Source organism: Diceros bicornis, chromosome 19 (assembly GCF_020826845.1).
Source record: "Diceros bicornis minor isolate mBicDic1 chromosome 19, mDicBic1.mat.cur, whole genome shotgun sequence".
NCBI classification, from domain to species: Eukaryota; Metazoa; Chordata; class Mammalia; order Perissodactyla; family Rhinocerotidae; genus Diceros; species Diceros bicornis.
In genome coordinates this window covers 25084252-25107289 of record NC_080758.1, presented here as the reverse complement: position 1 = coordinate 25107289, position 23038 = coordinate 25084252, and the positions used below count along the sequence as shown (strand labels likewise).

Below are 23038 nucleotides of genomic sequence, written 5' to 3'. Positions count from 1 at the left end.
TTATGACTAAGGTAACTTCTTTCATGTAACAATTTTTGCTGCAACCTTCTGTAGACATATGTCACTATATTCCCCTTCCCAGTGGTTTCAGAGGTGAAGTTAATTTTTGTCTCTCGTCTACCTTACCCTTTTCTTTTTTTTTTTTTTTTTCCCCTATACTGTTTTACATCTTCCTTTCTTTCTAAATTATAATCACTTTTGGTATGCCTGGCCAAATTTCTTCTAGGTTTGAATGCCTAGCTTGCCTGCCTTCTTTAAAGCTAGTTTCCACATGGGTGTCCAGTGGAGAGAGCATGGGCTTTGGAGTCAGACACAGCAGGGTTCGAATCCTGATTCCACAGTTACTTTCTCTATATGGCTTTGAATAAGTTACTTAACCTCATCAAGACTCATTTACTTTATCTATACGTAATTACCTCAGAAGGTTTTTTTGAGAGTTCTGTAAAATAAAGTTCCTGATATGTTTGGCACATACTAGGTATATAGATATGTTATTTTTCATCTTTTCTCTCCCTCATATCCACAAATGTAAATGTGCCCTTTATCTTACTTTTACAGTACATAATCTTTTTAACGACAGATTTAGCAAATTTCTGGAGCATATACAATGTGTATTGCTTCATTGTAAACTTGACCAATTTGATACTCAGAGTCTTTGCAGCTTTTGCCTCATCGTCCATGTTCTTTTTTTTTTTTCCCCATCCGAAATAATCTGACAAATTTTATGCAGTTCTTACTCTTTGCTCTTGTTATAGAATGGTTCTAGATCATAAAGAACTTAGCCTATTTTAGTTACTTTTAAACATAGCCAACGATATGAACTGAATTGAATAAATTGAACATTCTTTTTTTTTTTTAATTAATTAATTAATTTATTATTTTTTTTCCCCCAGAGCCCCAGTAGATAGTTATATGTCATAGCTGCACGTCCTTCTAGTTGCTGTATGTGGGACACAGCCTCAGCATGGCTGAACAAGCGGTGCGTCCGTGCGCGCCCGGCATCCGAACCCGGGCCGCCAGCAGCGGAGCACGCGCACTTAACCGCTAAGCCACGGGCTGGCCCCTGAATTGAACATTCTTAATGCCAGCTACTTAAAAAGTGGTGGAGTGTTGCTGAGAAAGTCTGTTTATTGAGTATATGAAGTGGCCTTTGTTCTGATCCTGGTTACAGGGTGGTAGACTCTCATACACCCAGCATTTTTAACCTCAGAATGGATATGGCTGATGATGGAACACGGTATAATGGCTCTTTCTGGCCCATGGCTTCATTGTGCATATTCCCAGCTTATCTGTCCAGGAAGAGCCAGTGGGATAGGCTTGGGTCTTAGAAAACTGCCAGAACAGTTTGTCATATGCCAAACTTTTCAGAGCTGTTCTATAAACAGGGTTCAGCCTTTTATAGTGTTTCTCCCTGGCCTCTCTACTCTTACTCCTTTTCGTAATTGTGTCTGTCAGGAGAAGCAAGGCCAGTTCTTGACACGTCTGTCTTCCAAGAGCTGTTAAATTAGGAATGGAATATCTCTGATGCTTTCCAACTTTCAGTCGGTTATCCCAATTTCTGTAATAAGTCAGTGACATGGAAAAAAAAACAAAAAGAGATGGTGGGAGGAGCTGCTATAGATTGAGACTTGAGACTCAACCAAATGTAATGTGAGGACTTTGTTTGGATTCTGATTTGAACAAATAAGCAATCAGAGGCATTTAATTAGAGATTGGGCATTAGATGATAAAATTAATATAGATTCTTTGCTAGGTGTGATAATGATATGTGGTTATATAAGAAAATGTCCACAAATTTTGGAAACGCATGCTAAAGTACATAGGGGTGAAATGATGACTGATTTTTCTTCAGCAAAGAATACGGAAAAAAAGATAAATGTGGCAAAGTCTTGATAATTGTTGAATTTTTGTGCTGGGTATATGGGGTGCACAGTCCTATTTTAGTTTTTTTTTTTCACTAATAATTTTTTTTAAAAAAAGCAGTTAGTGTCTATTATTTATTTGCCTTATCTTACTAAAGAAGAAAGGGCTTGGGCCGGCCCCGTGGCTTAGCAGTTAAGTGCACGCGCTCTGCTGCTGGCAGCCCAGGTTCGGATCCCGGGTGCGCACAGACGCACCGCTTGTCTGGCCATGCTGAGGCCGCGTCCCACATACAGCAACTAGAAGGATGTACAACTATGACATACAACTATCTACTGGGGCTTTGGGGGGAAAATAAATAAATAAATAAATACATAAATACATAAATAAATAAATAAGAAAGGGCTTAACTAAATCTTACTGAGAAACCACAAATTGTCCCCACTTTATTATACATTTAAACCAAAACCTACTCATTAACCCTACACAGAGTCAATATGACTTTTGCTTCTCTTTTTCCAATGGTTGACTCCTGCTTTCATTTTATCTAGCCAAACCTCTCTCTCCACCAATGTGATAATTGCAAACAAATTTAAGAAGTCTTCTGTACAGTTCTAGGCTTATCAACTCCTTCCGACTGGAATTCTTTCCTTTTACTCATTTGCCAACCTGTTCTTCCTGCTCCCCCAACTCTCTTCCCATAATTCTTTGTATATACTATGTTCTGTATGTGATCCTCTCTTTTTGAGTCAGAAATACAAGATTTTTCTCAGCCATCTGATGACTCTGAGTTCTATTATTTATAAATGACTTTTGGGGGTTTATATATTTCTCTAATTTACTGATTTGTAGCTAAAGAAGAAAAAATGGTCATTTGGGGGTTATGTATTTGTAATGTTTGGATTTCAGATAGTTACAAATGTTAAATAATGTTTGCAGAGATTTTTTTTTCTCCACCAGAGTATAGTGGCATTTATTCATGACTGCGTGACACTTCTCTAAGATGTGGACTCTGTAAGAGTGTGTTATATTGCACATGGCCAGGGAAGGCATATCAGAACTCAAAGCTTGCTCTCAAGTTATCTGTTTAAGTTGTTCATTATTTCACCATTTTATTGTTGTTGTTCTTTTTAGAATCAAGATTTGTTTGCTACATCACAAAATAAAGAATTTGATCCCCTTGGTCCACTGCCACCTGGTTGGGGTAAGTCACGTGAATTTTTTCACTGAATTTGGTCATTTTAAAAATCAGATATTTATGGATGATACTCTGCCCTAGCTTGAGTGAATATCTGGAAGCTTTTTGGGTGTGTTGGTTTCATTCAGACTACCAAATAGGCATTAAATTTCCCAAAAGTTATAAGTTGACTCTTTTATCATAGTAAATTTTTATGGGGATTCAGAATTATTTTACTTTTCTAAAGTTTAAAAATATTACTCAGCAATAAAAAGAAATGATTTATTGATACACACAACAATCTGAATGGACCTCAAGGGGCATTATGCTTAATGAAAAAGTCAATCTCGAAAGATTATATACTGTATGATTCAATTTATATAACATTCTTGAAATGACAAAACTATAGAGATGGAAAACAGATTAATAGTTGCCAGGAGACAGAGCCAGTGGTAGACGGGCGCAAATACAAGAGGTAACAGAAGTTGTTCTTATGTGGTGGTGAGACCATTCTATATCTTGACCATGGTGGTGATTACACAAATCTGTACATGGGATAAAAGTGCGTAGAACTATACATTCACATAAATGAATTCAGCTTTAAAAATTGGTGAAAATTGAATAAAGTCTATAGTTAAGAGTAATGTACCAGTGTCACTCTCCTTATTTTGATACTATAGTAGAGCTATGTAAGATGTCATCATTGGGGAAACTGGTTGAAGGGTACGTGAGGTTATTTGAACGATTTTTGCAACATCCTGTGAGTAATAATTATTTTAAAATTAAAAACTTAAAAAAAAATTTTGATCACATTGGTGCTTCCAAAACACAGTTCAGAGTTTGGTTGGGTTAATGTTATCTGAAAGAACAGTGGAAGGGGAACATGTTAGGGTGGTGACTTTGTGCCCCACACCACGGAGCACAAGAGCATGCTCTGTTATTGAGTACATTTGGTACCTTAGTTATTGATAGGCCTACCCTTTCCGAATTCTGTTTTATAGCGTTATATAAGTCATAGCACTGTAGCAAGTTTCCAGAATAAACATGGCAATGTAGAAATAGTTTTGTATGGAAGCCAAAGAGAATATTGAAAGTGGAAAACAGCAAAGTAAAGCCAGTTATAGAACCAGTTGAAGTTTTATCTTCAGGAGCTGCAGATATTTCGTATTGGGGTAAATTCGAAAATGATATTTCTAGATAGTCTTGTTGGGAAGCATCGATCCCCAGGCTCTAGCATTACTTTATTAAGGAGTTGAGAAACAAATTGATGTATCAAGATCACATGAATCTGGGCAATAAATGATACTAGCTGTGTAAGCCTACCTTTGAGAAACCTCATTGCTCTTAACATTGTTTATCCTTAACACTCCTGTGAGTCAAAGAGGTAAAAAATGTAATAGGTCATATTTATAACTATTATTGTTACTAGCCTGTAACCAAAGGAGGGCATATGAAAGTTGTGAGTTTCTGCCTTCACCAAAGCCTAGCAGTCTGGTAAGGAGTCTTTAGGCTCTATCAGAGCCTGGGTGGATAATGCATGGTTGGTATGAAGTACTTTGGAGGAGGGGATGTTGCCCTTAAGAGGCATGTTGAACTAGACCTGTCAGATTGCATTCACAGACATGGGTGGTTTTCCCAGCTTTATTTCTTTATTGCAGTGTATGTTGCCTTTATTCGAAAAGCTTTTCCTGCAAGCTGGTCCTTGCCTTCTATATTTATCATTATCCTTATCATCAGGATCTTCCTCATTTTTACTTTGGCTTGCAACACCTCCCTAAAATACTGCCTCTGAAGTCCCAATCCCAGCTTATTCAGGTTATCAGAATCTTGCCTTGCTTATTTTACATTCTGCTTATTTTTAGGTTTCACACTCCTGAAGTTGAAGTGTGCCTCCCTTCCTAAATGCGTTCATGATCATCCTATTACTCAAACTGAACACTACTGTATGACTCTTTGCCTTTGGGGCATATGCCTTATTTGTGGAACCAGTGACAACACTGGTACCGTAATAGATGAGACCCACCTGACATACCCTCACGAATGACGCAGGAAATAAAATCCCAGTTTATAGCCTGTGTTTAGATTCTGAAAATGACAGCATTATTTTTGTGACACCATATATATTTAAATCCAACTTCCTCACCCTTTCAGACTTTTAGCTAATAGGGCTAGACATTACCACCTTACAAGCTGACAGTGAAGGATTCTTAACACATGCAAACTATAGAGGCTAGAGAACAAAGAATGCTTTTGGTTTGACAGTATAGTCTAAAAGGGCTTTGTATAGCTGGTTTTACTCATCAAATATAGATATTTACTCATTTTCAGAGTTGCTGTGAAAGAATACAGAGAACAGCAAGAAGCTTCTGTTTTTTACTGTTTTATTCATCAAGTCAGGAAGTGCTCTGATGTGCTTTCAGGTTTGATGTTCAGTAATTTCAGTATTGTTTATCATGTGATTTTTCCAACAAAGTAAGAAATCAGCTCTACAGTCACAGTACTTCCTCTCATTAAGCAGATGAGTTTTCAGTTTACAAGTGCATCCACCTTTGAAATTTTGTTTTTGACAGCCTCAGCAGAATATACTTAGAACATGCATAGAAAATAAGTTTTCTATTAACTTTATCTTGCCTCATGTTAGATTTTAAAGAGAAAATCTCTGGCTCTGAAATCTGAACTTACATGGTAGATAAAAGATGAGTATATGCTCAGCTATGTACTCAGGGTATTATTTTTAGATTGTAGAAGTTACTTTTCTTTCTTTTTTTTTTTTGGTGAGGAAGATTGGCCCTGAGCTATCATCTGTTGCCAGTCCTGCTCTTTTTGCTTGAGGAAGACTGGCCCTGAGCTAACATCTGTAGCAGTCTTCCTCTATTTTGTATATGGGTTGCTACCACAGCATGGCTTGATAGTGGTGTAGGTCCATGCCTGGGATCCGAACCCATGAACCCTGAGGCACCGAGGCAGAGCGTGTGAACTTAACCACTACACCACCAGGCCGGCCCCTATAGAAGTTACTTTTAAAAAATTATTTGGATATAAGAAATTTATAGATTCTGCAAATATAGTTAAAAATTTATTTTTTATTTATTTAATTTTTTTGGTGAGGAAGATCGGCTGTTAACTAACACCTGTTGCCAATCTTCCTCTTTTTGCTGAGGAAGATTAGCCCTGAGCAAACATCTGTGCCCATCTTCCTGTTTTTGTATATGGGATGCCGCCACAGCATGGCTTGATGAGTGGTGTGTAGGTCTGCGCCCAGGATTCGAACCTGAGAAGCCAGGGCCGCCAAAGCGGAGCACACAAACTTAACCACTACGCCACCAGGCCCCTTTTATTTATTTATCTTTTGTGTGAGGAAGATTAGCCCTGAGCTAATATCTGTTGCCAATCCTCCTCTTTTTGCTGAGGAAGATTGGCTCTGGACTAACATCCGTGCCCATCTTCCTCTATTTTATGTGGGATGCCTGCCACAGCGTGGCTTGATAAACGTTGTGTAGGTCTCTGCACCCGGGATCCAAACCTGCGAAACCCTGGGCTGCCAAAGCAGTGCACATGAACTTAACTGCTCTGCCACCGGGCTGGCCCCTATAGAAGTTAGTTTTAAAAAATAATTTGGATAGAAGAAATTTATAGATTCTGCAAATATATTTAAAAATTTAAATTTAATGTGACTGCTAAGAACATTAACTTACTTTGTTCTCATGTACCCAGCTGTGGCACCCTTGGTGCTTCTTATTGTCTCAGAAACAGCCTTGAAGTTGGTTACATGTTTCCACACTCAAGATGCCATGACCAGCGAAGCCAGTGTTAATATTCAGAGTATGTCAAAGATGCAGAGTCCCATTTTTCTGTATATTATGCACACATGGAGTTCTATTTCCCCTTTTAGTCTCAGCTGATGTAGAAAGTAGCTGAGATGTCAGGAGTGGGTTCATGATACTCACCAGTATATCCCTTCTAACCGCTCATATCACTGCTACTTGAAATCATGGAATCCGTGCTGGAGATATAGTTAAAAGTTACCAAATACTAACTTGACAAGGCTGTATAATTTGGCCTAAGACTCATCCTGCAATATCTTGCTTAAAGAAAGATCCAGAGGATCTAAATAAATGTTATTTGAAAAATAGATACCAACTTTTCAAACCATAGGAAATAAAAATTGACTTTATCAATATGGAATTAGTCTTAAAATTTTCTTTGAAAATTGCTCATTTTTAGAAACTTATGCTTTTAAAAAAGTTGGAATCCATTCTATATTCTTTAATATTTCCAATTATTCATTTTGAGACATCTTGGCCAAATTAAATTCGGGTACAGGAAGAGACTTATCTTTTGAAGAATTAGTAATAGAGCAGAGAAGTCAATAGTTCAAAACAACAGAACTTAATATAAAAATTTCTAAACTATTTGTTTATTAAGAGAGAAGATAATATCCACATGTCTTCTAAACCTTAATGAGAAAGTTCAGGGAAGCAGGGGACATTTTGTAGAATGGAAACAAGAAAACAAGGAGAATCCTAAGGCAAGAGGCAGGTGAGGAAACAAGCAGCAGCTTCAGACGCAGTAAATTAAAGAACTGAGCCCTGCTGCCCAGCCCCTTGTGTAGAAAGTTACTATAGTTATTTAGGATTCGGGAACTGAGTATATTATATTAAGGAACAGGATATATTCTGAAACAGTGTCTTCCCTAGTAGAATAATGCCTAACGTACAACAAAGAAATAATTAAGTTATATCCCATTATATTTTTAGAAATGAGATAGTATAGTATGAAAAAAATCCCTGAATGGAGACTTGAGTTTCCATCCTGTCAGTGCTACTTTTTTCTGAGATTTTGGGCAGATCACTTAACCTGTCTGAGTTTCCTTATCTTGAAGATAAACTAAAACCACCTACCCATGGGACTCTTAAGGATAAAATGAAGTCATGTATGAAAAATTAAAACAGTTAATTATTCTTGCTGCTTTTATCTGGATTGAGCAGAAAGGTCCTGTGGGCAGGACATTGTGAATTAAGTCTATTTAGCTTCTAGGTTGTAATGATGTTTTTGTAACCTTAGTAAATATGTGAATTTAATAATGAAAGAATAAATTAAAACTTTTAAATTTGTGATTTAAAAACTAAAAAATCTGCAGTGCAGTGAGAAATGGGCAAATTCAGTTCATCATATTATTTTAGTTTGAGGAAGACTATGCCAATTCTAATGCTTTGAATTTTTTTTTTTAAGAGAAGAGAACGGACAGCAATGGTAGAGTATATTTTGTCAACCACAACACTCGTATTACACAATGGGAAGACCCCAGAAGTCAAGGGTAAGAACTTTCAGTTACTAGTGTATAGATAACCTCTTAAAGATTATACCCTGTTTCTGACTCAGTTATGAAAAAAATCAGTTACGTGTTCTTCCCCAAAGGCCTTAAACATTAATCACCCACATATATTAGAAAGAGAAAAAATTGTTACTATTACTTTCATATAATGGATATGGGTTTCTTGAGAGTATAGGGGAAAAAACCTCATTGGTATATGCGAATCCACTTACATATTCAAAAATACCTATTTATTATTAGTAAGACCAGATTAGTAATTCTAAAGCAGGGTTTTGCAACCTGGGATCACTGGATAGAATTCAAGGAGTATGTGACTTAGGAGGAAAAAGTACATATTCAGTTTCACTAACCTCTACCTGAAATTGAGTGTTTCCTTCCATTATCATTGTAGGCTACAATCACAGTAGAATTAGCAATGCCTGGAACTTTGCCACCAGTAGAAATCACAGACTTTTTTTTTTTTTCTTTTGGTGAGGAAGATTGGCCTGGAGCTAACGTCTGTTGCTCTTCCTCTTTTTGTTTGAGGAAGATTGTCCCTGAGCTAACGTCTGTACCACTCTTCCTCCATTTTGTATGTGGGACGCCACAGCATGGCTTGATGAGCAGTGTGTAGGTCCACGTCTGGGATCCGAACCCACGAACCCCCGGACCACCGAAGCGGAGTGTGCAAACTTAACCACTATGGCACTGGGCCGGCCCCTGAAATCACAGATTTTTTATATCATTCTGTAGTTGTTGTGGCTGTCTCACAATATTGTTTACACACATTATAAGAACTTGCTAGTTAATATGTTAATAAAAAGACACATTATTATCAGTTGTCTTTTTAATATTTTGATAACTATGTATATATGATTGTTTTTCTTTGTAACATTATGTAATAGTGTGTGTATCAGTTTGCTAGGAGTGCCTTAACAAAGTACCACAAATTGAGTAGCTTAAAACAACAGAAATTTGTCTCATAGTTCAGGAGACTGGAAGTCTGATATCAAGATGTTGTCAGGGCTGTGCTCCCTCTGAAGGCACTAGGGAAGGATCTGTTCTAGGCCTCTCTCCTAGCCTCTGGTAGTTCCTTGGCTTGTGACAGCATAACTCCAGTCTTCACATGGCATTCTTCCTGTGTACGTGTCTCAGTGTCCAAATTTCCCCTTTTTATAAGGACACCAGTCATATTGGATTAATGGCCCGCTGTCCTCATGATCTCACCTTATCTAATTATATCCATAATGACCGTATAAGATCACGTTCTGAGGTACTGAGGGCTAGGACTTGGAAAAATCATATGAATTTGTAGGGGTTGTAATTCAGCCCATAACAATATGTATTATGCATTTGTCAGACTGCCAGAGGGTTCCATTCTGCAAGGATTGTGGCAAGCTATAGAGTCAGAGAGCACACTCCCCACAAGATTGCCCTCACTTCACACATCAGCCACAAGCTGAGAGGTCCCGCTACTCTTACTTCAGACCAACTGGCTACAAATTCGGAGGTCCCCACAACCACTTACAGGTTTGATAACTCATCAGAGAGACTAGAACTCACTGAAGCCTGTTATATTCACAGTCACTTTTATAACTGGGAAAGGATACAAATTAGAACCAACAGAAGGAAGAGATGCATATGTCAGCATCTAAGAGGGTTCCAAACACCCAGAATTGATGTGGAACAGTATGCATGGAGTATTGCCAACCAAGGAATCTCACTTGAGTCTCTGATATCCAGAGTTTTTATTGGGGCTCCATCATGTATTGCCTGCGTGGCTAACCTTTAGCCTCCAGCCCTTCACTAGAGTTCGGGCTAATACCTTTAGTTTCCAGTTACTCCAGAAGTTGGAACTGATATAGCAGGTCCCAAAGCCTCCATCATAAATCACATTGTTGACTGTTCAGCGTTCAAAGCTCCCAAGCAGAGATACTCCTGACGGGCAGGACATTCTAGAGGCCTAGAAATCACCTCCCAGTAGCTGAGAGCAAAGGCCAGACTTCTCTTTAGGTATGATTAATTCTTCACATATTTCATGGCTCAGAGTTTTAAGAACCTCTGTTCTAAAGATATACTTTAAATTTAAAATCTATTTCTGGATACCAACAATTCACATTTTTTATGGAGTTATGGTATTTAACTTAAATATATTCAGTTTCCCAAAAAGGAAGAGTTAAGAATTTCAAAAGTAATATTTCTAATGCCTCTTCAAAATTCTGTCTCTAAGGATAGGATAGACCATGTCATCTTTCTGTAATTTACTACTTTTTTTTTTTGTTCCCCTGTGACCTTTAAAGTTTCAGAGTTGTTAGAATCATTTTAATAAGTAATACAAATGACCCAGTTCTATCCAGTTGGTTTTGTTTTCAAGAAAACAACTTGTTAGTGAGCGTGTCTTGTGAATATAATTACAACAAATGAGAAGTGTTATCTTTTAAAAATTTTTGGTAGTGTATTTTATCCGACATCTGTATTCAGTTCTGTGAATATAGCTAAATCTTCTTAACCTTTTGACATAGTTTACAAACACTGTTTTAGGCAATGGTTGTCAGCCTTTTGTTTTTCTGAAGTACACTTGAGGAAAATGACACTCCTGTCAGCAATCTTGGCTCTCTAAAACAGTGAAGAACTTAAATGCCTCCAAACCCTCCCTTTCTTCCTTCTTTCTCTCTCTCTCTCTCCCCAAACTCACCAGATGAGAAAATTGAACCTGTAGAATAGAGAAAATGAACTGGCAAATACAGATAAAACTTGGAACACTTATTATACCTAACCAGCTAAAAAGACTGGCTGTCGTGGCAGAATACACAAATAAAAATTGCAAAGAAAGTGTTCAATAGTTACCTACTCATTCTAGTGTAATATTTTGAAATGACACAGGAGCTAAAATACTTGGTTAATGCTGTGCTAGCAGTATGAAGGAAGTACTTTGAGAGACCTGAAGAAAATGATCAATATAAGTAGGAGGAATAAGAATAGTTAGAATTTGAGGGCTTACTATGTGCTAAGCTTTTTACTTGCATTATCTCATTTATTCCTCATATAGTCTTATTACATAGACATTGTTATCTCCATTTTATGGACAAAGAAACTGAAGTTTAGAGAGATTAAGCAAGGTCTAAAGATATGTATTAAAGAAGTGACTATGAATATTTCATAAAGAACATTTGAGTTACCTTAACAGAGGACTCATACAGATTCTGGATAAGGGGAAAGGCTTCACTTGGAGGTGTGGTAGATCATGTCTTGTTTAGGGAAACGGTGAGTAGCCATATACTATGAAATCATAGGGTTAATGGAAGGGAGTTGGAGGTAGAGTGCAGAGATAATTCTGAAAGGGAACATTGAGGGTGGAGTATAGAGGCAGAGTGAGTGCCAGGTGGAGGAGTTTAGATCTTATCATTGGTAGTGGTGAACAATGTTATCATTACTTTAAGGAGAGAACCAGTTGGGTCAGATCACTATTTTAGTACTCTGTCAGTGATATGAAATAACAGAATTTAGGACCAGAGAGAGACTAGAGGCAGGAAAACCAGTTAGGGGGCTCTTGTGAAAGTTTAGAAGAGAAATGAATAAAGCCAGAGTAAGGATGGTGCTGGTGATTGAGAACAGTGAAGAACATGAAGACTTCTAAGGCAGAATGGGCAGAACTTGGTTACCATGAGATATTTAGGTGGGTTATTAGGTAGATGGGGAATATAGGCCAGCTAGATGGGAGAACACTGAATGGTGTTTGATGGACCTGTTGACATGCTTGTAGGATATCTAGATAGAGAGGTCTAGTAAACAACTGGAAATACTGGACTAAATGGTTTTCTAGAAGATTTCTACTGCATTTATGAGTACTTTTAGTTTCTATACTTGGCAAACAAGCAACTCTTTAACATATTCTTATTGGTTTATATTTTTTTCTTATGTTTCATAGTCAACTAAATGAAAAGCCCTTACCTGAAGGCTGGGAAATGAGATTCACAGTGGATGGAATTCCGTATTTTGTGGACCACAATAGAAGAACAACCACCTATATAGATCCCCGCACTGGAAAATCTGCCCTGTAAGTTTTCTAAATATTGTAAATTAAAAGTAAACCTGATTCCTGAGATTTTGCTGTAAAGATTTGAATTAGCAAAGAGTGCAATTCTTATTATTTCTTTTTTTTTTTTGGTGAGGAAGATTCACCCTGAGCTAACATCTGTTGCCAATCCTCCTATTTTTTTTGCTTGAGGAAGATTAGCCCTGAGCTAATCTGTGCCAGTCTTCCTCTATTTTGTATGTGGGTTGCCGCCACAGCATGGCTGATCAGTGGTGTAGGTCCGCGCCTTGGATCCAAACCTATGAACCCTGGGCTGCCGAAGTGGAGCACACCGAACTTAAACACTATGCCACAGGGCTGGCCCCCCAGTTCTTATTATTTCTTGAGTTGGCTTGCCCATAGGTCTCTGTTCATAAATATTTTATATTTCCATTACCTTCTTGAATATTTTCTCCTAGAGACTTTTCATATTTGTTACCATCTGTTCACATAGCACTAAATGAGACTGTTTAGAAATTATCAGTGCAGTACTGCCCACTAATTAATCTTTGATTTCTAATACCTGCTTTCTTTCATTTCCATTACTTTTTAACGTAAAAGCTCCCATTACTTTTGTTTTTCTTTTCTGTTTTGAAAAGTAACTTTGTGTTTTGTTGATTTGCTTAGTTTTTTTTTAGGTTTTTTTTTTATAGTGGTAAAATATACCTAACAAAGTTTATCATTTTAACCATTCTACAGTTCAGTGGCATTAAGTACATTCATACTGTTTTGCAGCTGTAACCACCATCCATCTCCAGAACTTTTTTTACCATCCCATATTGAAACTCTGTACCCGTTAAACAATAATTCTCCAATCCCCCTTCTCCTCCCAGCCCCTGATAACTACTGTTCTATTTTCTGTCTCTACGAATTTGACTACTCATGTAAGTAGAATCATATAATATTTATCCTTTGTGACTGGCTTATTTCACTTGGCATCATGTCTCCAAGATTCATTCATGTTGTAGCTTGTATCAGAATTTCATTCCTTTTTAAAACTTCATAATATTCCATTGTATGTATATACCACATTTTGTTTATACATCTGTTCATGGACATTTGGGTCGTTTCACCTTTTGGCTATTGTGAATAATGCTGCTATGAACATAAGTATATAAATATCGGTTCAAGTCCTTGCTTTCAGTTCTTTTGTGTGTGTACTCAGAAGTGGAATTGCTGGATCAAATGGTAATTCTGTGGGGTTCTTCTGTTTTTTTTTTGTGAGGAAGATCGGCCCTGAGCTAACATCTGCCAGTCCTCCTCTTTTTGCTGAGGAAGACTGGCCGTGGGCCAACATTCATGCCCATCTTCCTCCACTTTATATGGGACGCCGCCACAGCATGGCTTGACAAGTGGTGCGTCAGTGCACGCCTGGGATCCGAACTGGCGAACCCTGGGCCACCGCAGCGGAACGTGCGCACTTAACCACTTGCATTGCTGGGCCGGCCCCGAATTCTGTTTTTTTTTGAGGCACTGCCATGCTGTTTGCCACAATGGGTATACCATGTTACATTCCCACCAGCAATGCACATGGTTTCTAGTTTTTCCACATCCACACAACAGTTGTTGCTTTTTTTTGTTTTTGTTTTTTTTTTATAATGCCATCCTAATGGGTATGAAGTGACATCTCATTGTGGTTTTTATTTGTATTTCTCTAATGATTCATGATGTTGAGCATCTTTTCATGTGCTTATTGAGCATTTGTATGTATTCTTTGAAGAGCTGTCTATTCAAGTCCTTTGCCCATTTTTGAATTGGGTTATTTGGTTTTTTTGTTGTTGAGATTTAGAATTTCTTTATATATCCTGGATATTAATCCTTTATTAGATATGTCATCTGAAAATATCTTCTCCCATTCTGTGTGTTGCCTTAGAGTTTTATAGCTTTAATTCTTACATTTAGGTGATGGATCTATTTTTAGTTAATTTTTGTAAATGGTATTAGGTAAGTGTCCAACTTCATTCTTTTCCAAGTGGATACCCAGTTTTCCCAGCACCATTTGTTGAAAAGACTGTCCTTTCCCCATTGGATGGTCTTGGCACCCTTGTTGAATAATCATTTGACCATATATGTGTGAGTTTATTTCTGGGCTTTCTATTTCATTGTTCTATATGTTTGTCTTTATTCCAGTACCACACTGTTTTGATTACTGTTACTTTTACTAAATTTTGAAATCAGGAAATAAGAACCCACCAACTTTGTTCTTCTCTTTCAAGATTGCCTTGGCTTTTCAGGGTCCCTTGAGATTCCATATGAATTTTAGGATGGATTTTTCTATATCTGCAAAAAAAGTCATTGGGAGTTTGATAGGGATTGCATTTGAATGTGTATTTTGTTTGGGTTAGTATTGATGTTTTAATACTATTAAGTTTTCTAATCCATGAACAGAGGCTGTCTTTACATTTATATATTTATTTGTCTTTAATTTCTCTCAGCAGTGTTTTGTAGTTTTCAGTGTGCAAGTCTATCCCGTTGGTTAAAATTCCTAATTCTTTTTTCATTGTTTTTGATGCTATTTGTAAATGGAATTGTTTTCTTAATTTCCTTTTCAGATTGTTGCTTGTTATTGTATAGAAATGCAACTGATTTTTGCTTCTTGTTTTGTATCCCACTTTGCTGAATTTACTTATTCTAACAGTTTTTTTGTCTGGAATCTTTAGGGTTTTCTATATATAAGATCATACCATCTTCAAAAAGAGAGAATTTTTACTTCTTCCTTTCCAATTTGGGTGTCTTTTATTTCTTTTTCTTGCCTAACTGCTCTGGCAAGATCTTCCAATACTATGTTGAATGGAAGTGGTGAAAGCAGGCATCCTTGCCTTGTTCCTCATCTTAGAGGGAAAGCTTTCGTTCTTTGACCATTGAATATGATGTGAGCTATGGAATTTTCATATATGGCCTTTATTATATTGAGGTAGTTTCCTTCTAGTCCTAGTTTGTTGAGTGTTTTTAATCATAAAAGAATGTTGAATTTTGTCTGTTTTTTTTTTTGCATCAGTTGAGATGATCGTGTGGTTTTTTTCCCTTTGTTATTAATGTGTAGTGTGTTATATGGATTTTTCATGTGTTGAACCATCCTTGCATTCCAAGAATAAATGCCACTTCATCAAAAAGATTAAAATATCAATACTTTTAATATACTACTGAATTCAATTTGCTAGTATTTTGTTAAGGATTCTTGCATCAGTGTTCATACGAGATATTGATCTGTAATTTTCTTTTCTTGTAGTGTCTTTAGCTGGCTTTGATAACAGGGCAATGCTGGCTTCTCATTACTTTTTAATTTTATACTCTCTGCATATTAAAAGCTTTCATGTTTAAAGCAGAAACTAGGAATTCAGGCCAGTTAGGTATTAATGAAATTAGAAATGATTTAGATATGAAAATAAATTATAAATAGATACTGTTGTATCATTCACTTTTGTTATATTTAAGTTTGGGTGCATATAACAGAAAACTGCAAAACAGTAGTGGTTTATAGGGGCCGGCCCAGTGGCATAGTGGTTAAGTTCGCTCACTCCATTTCCGCAGCCTGGGGTTCACAGGTTCAGATCCCGGTGCAGACCACACCTATGCACCGCTCATCAAGCCATGCTGTGGCAGCATCCCATATATAAAGTAGAGGAAGATTGGCACAGATGTTAGCTCATCGACAATCTTCCTCAAGCAAAAAGAGGAGGATTGACAACAGATGTTAGCTCAGGGCCAATTTTCCTAACACACACACACAAAAAATAGTAGTTTATATAAGACAAGTATATTTCTCTCCATCATTTAAAAATAGTCCAGTGGGGGCTGGCCTGGTGGCGTAGCGGTTAAGTGCGCATGCTCTGCTTTGCCAGCCCAGGGTTTGCACGTTCAGATCCCAGGCACAGACCGACACACCGCTTGTCAAGCCATGCTGTGGCAGCGTTCCATATAAAAAAGTAGAGAAAGATGGGCACGGATGTTAGCCCAGGGCCAGTCTTCCTCAGCAAAAAAAGAGGAGATCAAGAATAAGATGACGGTGAGCCAGCCCTGATGGCCTAGCGGTTAACGTTCGGTGCGCTCCACTTCGGCAGCCCAGGTACCCTTCCCAGGTGCAGAACCACACCACTCATCTATCAGCTGCCATACTGTGGCAGCAACTCATATAGAAGAACTAGAAGGACTTACAACTAGAATATACAACTATGTACTGGGGCTTTGGGGAGGGAAAAAAAAAAAGAGAGGAAGATTGGCAACAGATGTTACCTCAGCCTGAATCTTTCCCAGCGAAAAAAAAAAAACAAGGCAAGGATATCTGTCACTGCTTCCATTCAACATTGTATTAGTAGTCCTATGAGATAAGAGAAAGAAGTAAAAGGTATATAGATTGGAAAGGAAGAAATAAAACTGTCTTTTTTGGGGCCAGCCCGGTGGCGCAAGTGGTTAAGTGGGTGTGCTCCACTGAGGCAGCCCGGGGTTCGCCAGTTCGGATCCTGGGCGCGCACTGATGCACCGCTTGGCAAGCCACGCTGTGGTGGCGTCCCATATAAAGTGGAGGAAGATGGGCAGAGATGTTAGCCCAGGGCCCATCTTCCTCAGCAAAAAAAGAGGAGGATTGGCAGATGTTAGCACAGGGCTGATCTTCCTCACACACACAAAAAAACTGTCTTTTTTTTCACACAGATAACATAGTTGTATATAGAGAAAATATAGGAATTTAGAGAAAACTACTAGAACTAGTAAGTGAATTTAACAGTGTTGCCAGGTACAAAATCAGTATACAAAATCAATTATATTTCTACATAGCACATTTAAAAAATGAAATTAAAAATAGTCCAGGGGGCCGGCCCGGTGGCGCAAGTGGTTAAGTGCGTGCGCTTTGCTGCGGTGGCCCAGGGTTCGCCGGTTCGGATCCTGGGCGCGCACTGATGTACTGCTTGGCAAGCCATGCTGTGGCGCTGTCCCATATAAAGTGGAGGAAGATGGGCACAGATGTTAGCCCAGGGCCAGTCTTCCTCAGCAAAAAAAGAGGAGGATTGGCAGATGTTAGCACAGGGCTGATCTTCCACACACACACACGCGCGCGCGCACACACACACAAATAGTCCAGAGGAAAAAGCAAATAATCCAGTGGTATGAAGTCCAGGGCTAGCTTGGAAGCCCTATGGTGCTGATCTTACACACACACACACACACACACACACACACACACACACACACACACAAATAGTCCAGAGGAAAAAGCAAATAATCCAGTGGTATGAAGTCCAGGGCTAGCTTGGAAGCCCTATGGTGTCATCAGTGATCTAGACTTCTTTCTTTCTATTCTACCATCCCAGACCATGGTCTCTATCCTCAAAGTCACCTCATAGTTTGTGATAACTGCTGAAACTTCAGCTATCATAGTCATACTCCAGGCTGGAATACGGAGGAAGAGCAAATTGGAAAGAGAAAAAAAATCTCTTTTCAGTTAGCTCTCTTTAAAAGAGCCTTCCTGGAAGTCCTACACAGTACTTCCACTTATAGCTCATTAGCCATATTTAAGTCACATAGCCACACTGGGAAATGTAGTCTTGATTCTAGGTAGCTGTCTGCCCAGGTAAATATCAAGTCTGATTTAAGGACAAAACGAGAGAATGGACTTGAGGATAGACAGCATTCTCAGAATAAACCTCCTTTACCTAACCCTGTTAGATTGATTTGGTTGTATATAACAGAAAATCACACAATAGTGACTCTAAAAAGATCAAATTTTATTTCTGTCTTTTACTTAAAAAATAAAAAAGGTGACATTAAGGAGTCTGCTGTACTAGGGTATTTTTGCATTTGACTGCTAAGTACTGAGGAAGTGTGGTATTTTGCTTTCCTTCAATATTTTATCTTACATGCAACTATATATGTCATATTAACATTCTTCCGTAGAGACAACGGACCCCAGATAGCCTATGTACGAGACTTCAAGGCAAAGGTTCAGTATTTCCGGTTCTGGTGTCAGGTTAGTAGCAGGACTATATTTCTGTACTCCCTGGTTATGTTGCTTATATTACACAGTCAGTGATTGTGAAAATAACCCATGAAAAACAGGTAAAATGGGAAGCATTGGAATCTCTCCTATTTTTAGGGCAAACAAATAGATTTATCAGTGAGATAATTTGTGGCTTCTGTTGTCCTGAAGTATAATTTTGAAACCATTTAAATAAGAAAACATTGCTACTCTCTTTCTAGTACTCATTACTTTCAGATAGCAGAAATCTTCAAACAAATGAGTTAAAACATTTTCTGGTGTAAATGTAATCAGCCCCTTTCACATCTAGCATTTGATATAAATAACTGTTAAATGCATACATATATGTATCACTTTGATAGATACATACGTATATATGGTTATAGTCAGAGTATTTTTCCCAGATGTGATCAACTATTTCTGATGTATAAATATTTACTGAATTAATGATTTCTTTATGCTTTCTAAGTAAAATTAATGTCCTCGTCAAAGTGTTACTATGATGAATATTTTTAAACTTCAAACTCCTATAATTAACTGGGTCCAGGCAAATAAGAAGAATCTGAATTAGCTTTTTGAAAATAAAATTAAGGAAAGGTTTATTTGACTCCTTAAGTAAGCACTGTGCATATAAGATCTTGTTTTCTTCTCTTTCTTATGTATCAAATGATCTATGATTAGCATGAATGGTCACAAATGCATGGTTAAACATTATTGAATATAAATTCATATTCATAGTCTACTTGTTTCTGTAAGCAAAGATAAAAGTAAATAAAACTTTACTTTTTTGGGGTTTTGATAGGCCATTTTAATGGTAAGAGTTGACTTAAGTCATTCTTATATTTCAGCAACTGGCCATGCCACAGCACATAAAGATTACAGTGACGAGAAAAACATTGTTTGAGGATTCCTTTCAGCAGGTACTGTTTCATCCATTCAATAGTTTGCCTCCTCACGCCCAGCCTAATACCACCTTTTGGTGCTGGCAGTTTAATCTAAATAGTTGAATTGTTAAGTCTTATCTCATGCCAGCTACCTTAGTACTTAAAATTTAGGAACATGCAGATAGTTTTGTATTTGTGTATGTGTATATTTTGTGCTTTTGAAATGTCAGAGTAACATAAAGTGATTAGTGAGTTTCAGGTTTCCATTTTTAAGCTAAGTGTTTGATTGGAAATAGATATTTAAGTAAGAAAACAGGCGGAGCCAGCCAGGTGGCACAGGGGTTAAATGCGCGTACTGTGCTTCGGCAGCCCGGGCTTTGCAGGTTCAGATCCCGGGTGCGCACTGACACACCGCCTGTCAAGCCATACTGTGGCAGTGTCCCATATAAAGTAGAGGAAGATGGGCACAGATGTTAGCCCAGGGCCAATCTTCCTCAGCAAAAAAAAAAAATGAGGATTGTCATCGGATGTTAGCTCAGGGCTAATCTTCCTCACACAAAAAAAAAAGAAAACAGGCTTTTGGTAGACAAGAGTCTGGAAATATCCATATAAACATTGGATAGGTAGAAAAGGAGAGGGGAACATTTTGTTGTTATACTTCCGTATTACTTGCATTTTTACATGTATGTAAAATACATGTTAAAAAAGCACGTTACTCTTATAATTTTAAAAAACATTTTACGTAGGAAAGAAAGTAGTTGGTCAGTGGTGACAATATCTAAAAAAAGATATGTTTTCAGAAATAGTCAACAAATTTTTTTAGTTGTTCTCAGAACCTGAGTTAATTTACTACTTACCTTTGTTGTGCAACCTTATTTACCAACCAACTGCAACTAAATGTTAAGTAATTTTGTTATAGGGAAGGTTAAAATGACCAGTGAAAAAATGTCTTAAAACATCCAGTTAGTCCTTATTTTATTGTCTTTATTATCAAATCCCTACGATAATTGTGGTAGCTATAGCTTCAAGAATTGCCAAACTGAATGCAAAGGGAAAAGAGATCGTCTGAGATAGCTGACAGTACCTGGCTACTTGCTTTCAGAAATAGTTATGTTCATTTCCTAATGGAACCTCAATTATTAATATTGAAGGGAAAAGCCAGTTGGCATCCTGCAAAGTAGGAGGAGAAAGCTTTTTAGCAGCAGAGCTTGACTAAGGCCATTTAGAGAATTATGAGTCATTCCCTTGATCTGATGTAAGTCTCCAAGGCCATTCCCCACCCCACTCGTTACCTGTTTCTAATTTTCATATTCATAACCACCGTGTAGTCACTGGTGGACCAATTTCTTGGAACATAGCTTGCCAGTAGCAGTGCTGAAAAGATACAAAACATGATTAAATGTCCCTTTATCTTTTGACTTTTTGTGTGTGTGTGTGTGAGGACATCAGCCCTGTGCTGACATCTGCCAATCCTCCTCTTTTTTTTTGCTGAGGAAGACTGGCCCTGGGCTAACATCCGTGCCCGTCTTCCTCCACTTTATATGGGATGCCGCCACAGCATGGCTTTCCAAGCAGTGCGTTGGTGCGCGCCCGGGATCCGAACCAGTGAACCGTGGGCCACCGCAGCAGAGCACGCGCACTTAACCGCTTGCACCACTGGGCCGGCCCTATCTTTTGACTTTGAAAACCTAATGGCTTTTGCAGAATGACAGACCAGATGGTGCTAAAACAGTTGTTTAAAATTGTCACCCTAGATTTGACGTCCATCAAATAAATGTGAAATAAAAACTTAAGAGTTTGGAAGAGTGACAAATCTGATAGCAAAATTAGTATCAGATTTTCTAAATAACTGTTGGATAAAGTTGTTTTGGGTAGTAAGTGTTTTTGTTAACATAGCACAACTATTTATGGGGGAAATTGCAAGAGAAAAATTTCTTTTTTTCCTTCATATTAGGCATTTGTTAAAGGTTATTATTTAAAGATATTTTTTTCCGGGGAACAGTGAATCCCCAGATATCAGACACAGGGCAAAGGAACAACCAGAACTTCCTAGGGGAACAGTCTCAGTTTTGGGGGAACAGCAAGAGAGATCAGGGACAGCCCTAGGGTTTGGGGAGCAGCCATAGAGACAAGGAATAGCAAGAGGGAGCAAGAAACAAACAAAAAGATGTTTAACTTAACATCTCTCATTTGCATTGCTATATATCTAGCCTATAGTATTTGTAGAATATTTTGTCATACGCATGTCATAAGCATTGAATTTTTCATTACATCTGAGATTTTCTTGTTTGAGTGGGATATGAATTCATGAAAGCGATTTATCTGTTTTGTGGTAACTGAGAGAGCCCCAGCATAAGCAGGTTACCTACTAAGCCTCTCTGGATATTTAAATGTGAGAGTTCAGTCTTATCATTTCTTAAAATAGAGGCATTGTATCCACTTCTCTTTCACCATGCCCTGTCATTTTTTTCCCTAAGAGTAATTAATATTTGTAATATTCTACTGGCCCAACTTTAGGCAAGTAATTAAATAGTTTTAGAAAGGAAGAACCCAAACGACCTATCCCTTGTAGCTCAATAGTGGTACAGTCAGTCCTTCAAATATGAAGATGATCTTATTAACCACTCTAGTAGGACACAAAATGTGAGTAGTTTTTCCAGGTATTTATAGGTTTCAACTGAGAAATGAGTTTCCAAAGTTAACTATATTCTCTCTGTAGCCATTGGTTTTCATATCCAAGTTAGGCAATTAGCTATTATATGTATCTTTTGGCTATAAAACAAACACAAACCTATCCAAACCAAACCAAACCCCACCCCTGCAAAGGATATAACCTTTGACCATGCCCACAATTAACTCTGCTCTAAGCAAGTGAGAGAAGCAACTTTATGTCAATAGTAGGATCATTTAAAAGAAAATTATGTATGTATAAAGTATATAAAAGTATGTATAATAGATAAAATATTATGGAACTTTAATGTATTTTCTGTATGTGTGGTATTGACTAGACCACAAACACCATTCTATGTCATGGGGAATTTAAGTTGCCTATAATGAAGGAGATTTCAAACCTGAAAGTGGTAGATTGGTGTTTCAACAACGGCTTTTACCAATTCTTTTACTTTATTGTTTTGTAGATAATGAGCTTCAGTCCCCAAGATCTGCGAAGACGTTTGTGGGTGATTTTTCCAGGAGAAGAAGGTTTAGATTATGGAGGTGTAGCAAGGTAGTGATAATATGAATACTCACAACTTAGTACCTTTCCTCCAAAGGTATCATTACACTTTGCTTGCAAGTATTATTTTCTCAATCTTATATTTCAGGAAAATGAAATGTAGCAAAATTATTGTACCTTTATTATGCTGCAGCTACAGAATTTCAACAACCATTAATTCAGCACTTTTTCTCAAAGGTACTGCTTAGTTGAATTTCACCCTCATCACGCGTTTAATCCTCAGGATAACCCTTTGAGATAGAATTTTACAGGTAATAATGAGGTTAAGACGCATAGCTAACTTGTAGAGCCCGGATGCAAGCTCTGTGTCATCACACCAGAAGCCAGTATTCAATCCACCACCTGATGTCTGTTCCACAAAGCATACAAGGCCCTATAGGGATCAGGTCATTTTCCCCATCACAGATTACTGACACAGATAATAGTCACTCAGTTCCCAAATGAGATTAATGTATCTGTTTTGAGAATATAGAAGGCTGTATAAAATAGGAGGTGAAATTTTTAATTCTGCTTTCTTAACAT

The 23038-nt window shown here is 37.7% G+C and overlaps 1 protein-coding gene across 6 annotated transcripts in view; it reads left to right on the top strand.

Annotated features, from left to right (window-relative positions):
- ITCH (itchy E3 ubiquitin protein ligase) overlaps window positions 1–23038 on the top strand; it is a 127172-nt gene that overhangs the window by 84076 nt on the left and 20058 nt on the right. For all 6 annotated transcript variants that reach the window (XR_009222915.1, XM_058562874.1, XM_058562870.1 and 3 more), the window contains 6 exons: window positions 2995–3064; window positions 8270–8354; window positions 12280–12408; window positions 18316–18388; window positions 19246–19317; window positions 22419–22507. Coding sequence is in view for 5 of the 6 variants with exons in the window: in XM_058562874.1 (XP_058418857.1) it covers window positions 2995–3064; window positions 8270–8354; window positions 12280–12408; window positions 18316–18388; window positions 19246–19317; window positions 22419–22507 (518 nt within the window). In the remaining variant the exon portion in view is untranslated. The remainder of the gene's footprint in view (window positions 1–2994; window positions 3065–8269; window positions 8355–12279; window positions 12409–18315; window positions 18389–19245; window positions 19318–22418; window positions 22508–23038) is intronic.